The sequence below is a fragment of the Mandrillus leucophaeus genome, unplaced genomic scaffold (genome assembly GCF_000951045.1).
Source record: "Mandrillus leucophaeus isolate KB7577 unplaced genomic scaffold, Mleu.le_1.0 Scaffold617, whole genome shotgun sequence".
Classification (NCBI taxonomy): Eukaryota; Metazoa; Chordata; class Mammalia; order Primates; family Cercopithecidae; genus Mandrillus; species Mandrillus leucophaeus.
In genome coordinates this window covers 1388316-1396613 of record NW_012106664.1, presented here as the reverse complement: position 1 = coordinate 1396613, position 8298 = coordinate 1388316, and the positions used below count along the sequence as shown (strand labels likewise).

The window sequence follows — 8298 nt, the reverse complement described above, 5'->3', positions numbered from 1 at the left end:
ACAATTTCTGACAGCATTACATCACAAAAGTTAGCTGTAAGATATCCCAGGACTATAGTTTTTCAGCCGGGAATGTTGCACTCTCAAATTTGGTATTCTATTTGCAAAGAAAAAAGAATAGTTATTGAGCCAGGCTGGTAAACGAAGCTTGTGAGCCATCAGAGTTTACCTTAAACAGCCAGGTGGCTTTCTCGAATTTCTGCATAAACCTTTACTGCGCCAGAAGCATTAATCCGACAACGAAAGGATTTATTTGAGGTTGCAACATTTCTACTTTTGCCCACAAGGAGAAGGCAGCTATTTCTGCTACAGAGAGGTCAGCTTATTTTGTCCCAATGACTTTCTCATTTCCATGCTTTCAATAACAAGTAAACCTTCCTAATTGACATATAGTATTTTCCCTTGGTGTTAGTATGTTGGAATTCTGAGGGCTTGAAGTCTCTCTACTGAAAATGATTCTATGTAATTTATACATTTACTTTTTATTTCACAATCTGTTGGAAATTATTCCAACAGACATAGGTTATTTTTATATCTATAATGTTAAAATACTGTCATGGTTGAAAGCAAGGACAGGAAGAGATCTTTCATATTTGAATTGGGGTTTCTCCACTTACTGGAAGTTACCTGACCTCCCACTACCTCAGCTTTTTCATTTGGAAATAATAATAATAATAATAACTACTACAGAGGGCTAGTATGAGGATTAAATGAGATGATACATATAAAGCACTTAGAAGAGAGGCTGGATATAGTAAATATTCTCTATTAGATTAGCCCTTATTATATTCTTGGGTGATAGCTTATTGCAACTCCTTTATACTGATAAATGATTAAGGTTATAGGCTCTGTCAGACTTTAAGTCTCAGATCTGATACTTCCTAGTTATGTTTTTTTGTGAACAAGTTACCTATCAGTTGTTCCCGTCTCCCCATTTGTAAAATTGTGACAGTAGTGTCCTTACTTCATAGGGCTACCGAGAAGATCCAATGATATGATATCTTCTTCTAGTGTTTGACAAATTAAAGTGCTCAGAGATATTATTTTTAATATGGTAATTGCTACAATATTTGATCACACTTTCTATTGGTGGGGGGGGGGGCTGTTTCTCACATATTTTTGCCTCTTAAAATACTATCAGCTTCCATAATCAAGATTGAAGTCATTCCATAAAGTCTTTAATCACTGGTGCCAAAATTAAACACTTCTTTACACACCAGTAGCCCTGAGTTTACATCATTCATAACACTTAACCCAGTATTTTCTCTATTAAGAAAGACACACCTTTTGTTAATTGTAAGCTTCTTAAAGACTAAGACTACGTTTTGAATACTTTTTATCTCATAGGTTGCATTGCACTGGGCAAGTGAGCAATGGATATTTCCCTAAGGACATATTTTTAAAAGCTGAATGCTTCCTAACCTATTTTCAAGCCTTTAAAAAATGTGTCCTGAATCAATCCATTCAAATAAAGTTTCCACATTTTTTTTCATCTTTTCATCCATTGACTTAGAATCAAAGATATCAATTTTCTTTGTTAAGAAATTTAAAGTAGACATTTGTATTTTGCCCTTAATTATAATTAACTGCTTTTGAGAAGGAGGTTTATCTAAGTAACTTGATATAGAAGTCTAAATCTTTTTAAAAAGTATGTACTTTTTCTAAACAAAATACATTTTCAATAACATTTGGCCCCATAAAGCTGCCTAATTCCATCCATAGATGATAGTTAATCTATTTCTTAATGAAAGCAATTCTTGATAACCAACATAAAAGTGACATACAATTCCGATGTTTGAACTTAAAATGATGACATTGATGAATGGATATGTAAATACAAGCAGCCCTCTTCAAAGTACAAGGTATTTGGATAGCTTGATGTTTATTTTGGACTCTATTCCAATGCTTTACTTGCAAGATTAATTGTAAGTATTAAAGGGAATTTTTATTTCATTAAACAAGGGTATTACTGAAATAATGATAGAAGCAGAAATATTTTTCATAAATTATTAAGCTAAATAAGTGAAAAAGCAAGTTTATCCCAAGAATAAAAGAAAATTCCTAAAGCAAATCTCAGATCTAACAGATGACCTAGTCATATATTACATGATTATTCCATCTTACTTACTCAAATAAAAACTTAGGAGAAAAGAATAAGAAATTTCAAATATGTATAAAAGATTCTGTGATATGTATTTATTTAGTATATATTTTCAAAATATAGTTATCTCACCCATAATAAAAATGTCTTCTTTTATACAAATTACCTGACTATAATCTATGTAGGACTTGGAAGCAAGCTAACAAGGAATTTTCTTTCTTCATGGTCATTTATAATGAATGAGTAATATCCTTGTTTGAATGTTGATAAAATGCCTTAATCAAAAATCCCTTTTCTGTTCCAAATCCCAGCACTTTGGGAGGCCGAGGTCGGTGGATCACGATGTCAGGAAATCGAGACCATCCTGGCTAACACAGTGAAACCCTGTCTCTACTAAAAATACGAAAAAAAAAAAAAAAAATAGCTGGGTGTGGTGGCATGTGCCTGTAGTCCCAGCTACTTAGGAGGCTGAGGCAGAAGAATCTCTTGAACCTGGGAGGCGGAGGTTGCAGTGAGCCGAAATCGCGCCACTGCACTCCAGCCTGGGTGGCAGAGGGAAACTCCCATCAAAAAAAAAAATTAAAAAGTCACTTTCATAGTACTAACTGAAAATTGTTTTCCCCCCTTAAGTAAAGAGTCCCTGGTTTTAAATTTATTATTTCAATATATGTTTGATCAGAGACTATAAGAATACCATTTAAGTTACAAAGGCCACAAATAATCTGACTGTAAGAAAATCAACAAAGTCTTATTCAGCACGTTGATTCCAAAGAGTTTACTATGTTCTCTAAATAATCCTATTAGTGAATTTCGGGCTTGTGTTGAGTTCAATCCTTACTTTAACTGATGAGCCAATTATTTTTAATATCATTTTTGTTTATTTTATTCATTTCGGTCTCTTAGACTTTGTTCTGTGACCCCTTAATAATGTGAATTAAGCAACAAAAATGAGGATTTCCGTCTTGGAGACAAAGGAGTTGTTTCCAGAGAGTGCCACAGACTTTGGCTGAAGCCTACCCACCAAGTTTAATGGGACTCTGGCTGCCAAAACCCCATGCAACCCTTGAATATTCAGGGCTCAATGTAACTGCCATTTGCTCTCCCTCCCTGAGAGTCCACAGGAGCTCTTTCTTATTTGTTGCTTCCTAGATTTCTGCCAACTTGTTTGTTCTCAATTCTATTGATGGCACTTTCTGGCCGACTCTTGTATAACTGTTCTCCAATATTGTTCACATTGCTGGGTAGCTTTGGACAAGAAGGCATTTTAAAGATGTTTATTTACTTATTTGCAAAGAAAAATAAGTTACGCTACAGAGAGTGAAATCCTCTCTGACTTTCTTTTCAGAAAATTGTAAAAACTGAACCCATCCCGATTGAACATAAAATTTTTCCAAGACTCCTTCTCAAGATGTAACCTCTAAGAAAACACATGTTTCAAAATATGCATTCTTTATCAAGATCTGTTCATTTCCCCTCATTTGGTCATACTCATCTGTATTTTATTTTTGCCACAAGTAAGAGGGAATCTATAGGTTAAGATATCTGGGATCAGACAGTTAGAAAAAAGGTAGATAAATTCAGAAAAAATAAATGTGAACAAAAATGTTATTTGTTTAGTTTTTAATGAAGCACCAGTAAGTATACTGAGACAAAGCATTTTATTCTCAAATGATGGTAAATTTAGGGACAATACTTTGTGTTTTACCTTGGAAGATTAAAGAAATTGTTTTTATACTACTTAGTATTTTTGTGAGATTTCCTACTGCAGACAACATATAATATGGAGTGTATGGTGACATAATTTTAGTGACTCCAAGGAGTTAAGTACTGAGTAGGTATTAAAGTCTACACAAGGGTGTAAGCAAGATCTGTCAGATTTCATTTAACCAATTAATAGAAAGGGGTAAATTTTCAGTGTTCTAGGGTTATCCAATATGATCTTCTGCATTATAGGGAGGTATAAATATTTTTTTGAAAGAGAAGAAAGATTGTGTTGTTTTTATGACTAAATTACCATTATTTGAAAAATCAAGATGTGTTGGAGTCAGATTCTCTCTAGAAACATTTGTAAACTCAGCATTAAGTAGGTATAGGTATTTACAATTAAAGTTGACTTTATACCAAACTGTTGGACTTAAATACCTTAACACAATTTTCAGTTGCTGCTAGGTTTATAAGAAGAATATGACAAGACAAGAAAACCACAAATAACAATGAGTAAGATCCTTGAAATGTTTAAGATTTAATGAAATTGCTTCTCATGCAAATATCAGCTTACAAAACCCACACAAATTATAAACACTTACCATATTCACTGTCATAGAATATAATGAATTTCTGCCAGGCATACTCTGTGACCACTCTTAGGATAACGTCATTCAGGTAGACAGGTGGGCGAACTGAGAGAGTGTAGTCATCATTCCTGTTGCTCCGGGTGAGTCCACAGCCACTCCTTGGGGTCCCAGCTGTTGAGCGCTGAATGAAGAGGTGGGGGATATGCATGGCGTCTGCCAAAGACTGGAGGGATCCTGCTGACGTGCAGCCAATGGAGCTGACCAGGGCCAAGATGCCTTGATTCATAAGTTCACAGGCTGCAAGAAAGCACAGTAATATTCAAAATGTCAATGGGTTTCACATATTTTCCCTTTTTAAGAAGCAGTGGATGGATAAAGCTTACAGATTTTTTTATATAGCTACGCAAATGTTTTAGAAAGGAACATTCTATGTGAGGAGATCCTCAAATTACAAAGCGCTATTGGTATTCCAAGATTTCTGCTCTTATTAGTTATGTGACCTTGTGCAAATCATTTGGCTTCTCTTGGCTCAGTTTCATCATCTGTAACGAGGGTAAAACAGCATGAATATTGCAGGATTATTGCAAGGATTAGAGAAAACACAGTGTCTGTTATTTGCCTCTCACATGATAGATATTCAATTTGTGGTAGATAAACTTTTATAATTATCAATTTATAATTCAGAGAAAAGATAATTCCCCACTGAATGCATAATACAAGGTTTCAAAAAGTAGATAATATGTAAACTGTTGAATAAACAGAAAGATGAAGGTTTGGAGGAAAGCATTTCTGGTCACAGAAAACAGAATGATTCTGGTATCTAAAAACTTGATGACATTTCCCCTTTCCATAAATTGGAGAAACAAAAATGTTTTTGTTATTTTCCTTGACAGTAAGAAAGCTTATTGTCAAATCAAATCAATTCAAATACTACATGGTAGCCAGTGTCTCATTCTGGTTCCCAGATCAACAATTTATAATTCCTACTATATGATAACGATCTATTATTTCACTTTATTCTATGTGCATACCTCAAAAATGTACTTAAAACTACATCAAATATAAATTAGAAGTAATTGTAAAGAAATTGCATACACAGAAAAAAGAGTTAAGAGGTAATATTTCATAATGACAATCTTTGAAGATAAAAAATAAAAATAAATTCAAAAATAAGTGCAGAAGGAGTCAATGAAAAAAAGTTTTCATTTTAGAAGCTCATTTCTTGTAACTGGTTCAGCCTTACTTAGATTTTAGGCATTCTAGGTATAACATTCTTAAGATTCAAAATTTATTATAGATTGTTTTACATAGTTCTTTAAAAACTTAAAGGAAAACTTAATATATTAAGTTCTTGTATATAATGAACTGGCCAGTTAATGAAGGCTGATTTAAAGTGCAAGCTTAAAAGTGCAGTACTAATGATAAGCATATCATCACTAAATAAATTTATTATTATTAATGCTAAGCCAACCAATACATGCAAAATAAATGAACAATTATTAGAGACATATCTGTCAAGCATTGCGTCATTAAAGAGATTATATTGGTTTCCAATAAATGTGAAAGCATCAAGGATTGATTTTTTTTTTTTCTTTTTTTTTCTGAGATGGAGTCTCCCTCTGTTGCCCAGACTGGAGTGCAGTGGCACGATCTTGGCTCACTGCAACCACCGCCTCCTGGGTTCAAGTGATTCTCCTGCCTCAGCCTCCTGAATAGCTGGGATTACAGGCCTGTGCCACCACGCCCTGCTGATTTTCTTGTGTGTTTTTAGTAGAGACAGGGTTTCACCATGTGGGTCAGGCTGGTCTCGAACTCCTGACCTTGTGATCTGCCTGCCTCGGACTCCCTAAGTGCTGAGATTACAGATGTGAGCCAACACATCTGGCCCAGATGGATGCTTCTTAGACCATAACATTATGAGGTCTAATTTCAGCAAAAATTACATGTTCTAGTCTTGTTCACGAATTCAATTTTCATAGAAAATAATGTAAGTTTATGCTTAGAATTTCAATGATTAATGCAAAAAGAGTAGTCAAATTTTTATTTCAATACTTTGGTATATATGACCATTAATGATTCATATAAGCAAATAGAAAGTCACTTTTTAGAAGAGATTTTGGTTTGTAGCATTTAAAATCAAATTAAGAAAAGTGCCTTAAGGGGTACACAGTTGGAGACAATCTTTACACTCATTACAGGTAATTAAGTAAATATAATATTTTACATACTTCTACCACAAAACTTATACAGTTGTAAACATTGAAATTTGGGGAAAAATTTACTTTCAGTATTATATTCTGTCACATATAACATGGCAGGAAAATTGTCTGTTTTAATCTTCAGATTTAGAAAGATATATACCAAAATCAAAAGTCATAGATGAATCTTGCTTAGTAGATAAATTTGCTTTAGCATAAAATCTTGTTTCTTCCAATCCACTGTTACTTCCTATTAATCCCCATTAGTAAGAACACAAACTAAGCAGATACTAAAACCGGTTGTTTTGTATAAACAAGTTTGTTTTTGGATTACTATTTGGTATTACCTATTGTGCTGTTCATATTAGCAAGAATAACTGAAAATTTCCTATAAAATCAAAATCGGAATAATCAAAAATTGCAGCCAGAAAACATATAATGTCAGGCCTAAAAGATAATTTAGTGATCATGCAGTCCAAGGATGGGAAATTGGCTTTACTTGCTGTGCTTTTGATGACTTGTTGGTAAACTGGCATCCTGGAACGCTATTTTGAGAGTTTGAGACTCAATAAGAAAAATTACCAAAATCATTTTGTCAGGTTTCTCATAGAAAGAGACTGGGAGAGGGGTGGCCTGCAAGTTATAAATGTGCATGCCTCTGTTAGGGCCCAACCCTTTATTGTCAAGAAATCACATACGCCCCCACTGAAAAAACAAAACAGATGACCTAGCTCTCTAACCCATCATCTTTTTCACCACAACAAGCAAACAATGGAGAGTCTGGTATTTGTATCCTCAAAATTTTGCATAGCAAAGTAAAGATAAAGCTCTAAATAGGGGAAAGCTCAATTTGAGATTGTTTTGTTGTGAAGTTTGTCAAAAGGAGGTAGTCCCACTGAAGAGGAAAGGAAGACCTCACACAGCTACAATGAAATGGGACTGGATGACTCAAAACAAAACCGCAGTTGTGCACATATAAGAACAGGCCTCCACAGCAACCTGCCATTTCCCCTTCAAGGCTGTATTTGATGCCTGTTTTGCCCCATTTTATCAAAACAAAACGTTGGTTGAAGCATGGAAGATAGAAATTGATTTGCTCTGGATCTATATGGCCCTAGATGAAGGTTAGTATAAAAAATAGACGATAACTCATGGCAGCTGAAGGGAGATTTCAGGGAATAAAAGGCTGCAATAAGAACACAAGCCACGCTTAATAAAGCAGACTACCTTTTGCAAGAATTTCATGTCTTGACAATTCAAATACTTCATTATTATGAGTTGTAGTTTCATAGAATGCATAGCCAGTTCATTTGATATAGGATGACAACTGAATTTGGAAGATCAGAACGTGTGTGTGTTTATCCACTATTTTAAATTAAAATAATCTAAACCTAGGACATTCCAATGGCATATTTATTATTATTTCGAGCCTTGTGATTTATTTATACTATATATTCACGTATACACAAACATCTATACATACAGACCATATTGAAAAGTTTGCTGGTTTTGTGACTCCAGTTGTTTGAGATTCTATCACTATCAAAGATGTTTGGAGCCTGCACTAATTGCCAAAAGCACAACTATTATTTTTATTATTTTTAATAGCAATTGCAACACTTTTACCATTTGTGGTCACTCTGCAGTTATGGAATTTAATTCTGCTCTATAAATGTATACATTTATGCTAAGATATATTCATGTA

General features: G+C 34.0%; 1 protein-coding gene across 1 annotated transcript in view; it reads right to left on the bottom strand.

Annotated features, from left to right (window-relative positions):
- Positions 1-8298, bottom strand: part of LOC105553917 (glutamate receptor ionotropic, delta-2-like) — a gene marked incomplete at its 3' end in the record, with an annotated part of 1194618 nt that overhangs the window by 344202 nt on the left and 842118 nt on the right. Inside the window, exon 3 of the mRNA XM_012000105.1 lies at positions 4408-4692. Within this exon, the coding sequence (XP_011855495.1) occupies positions 4408-4692 (285 nt within the window). The remainder of the gene's footprint in view (positions 1-4407; positions 4693-8298) is intronic.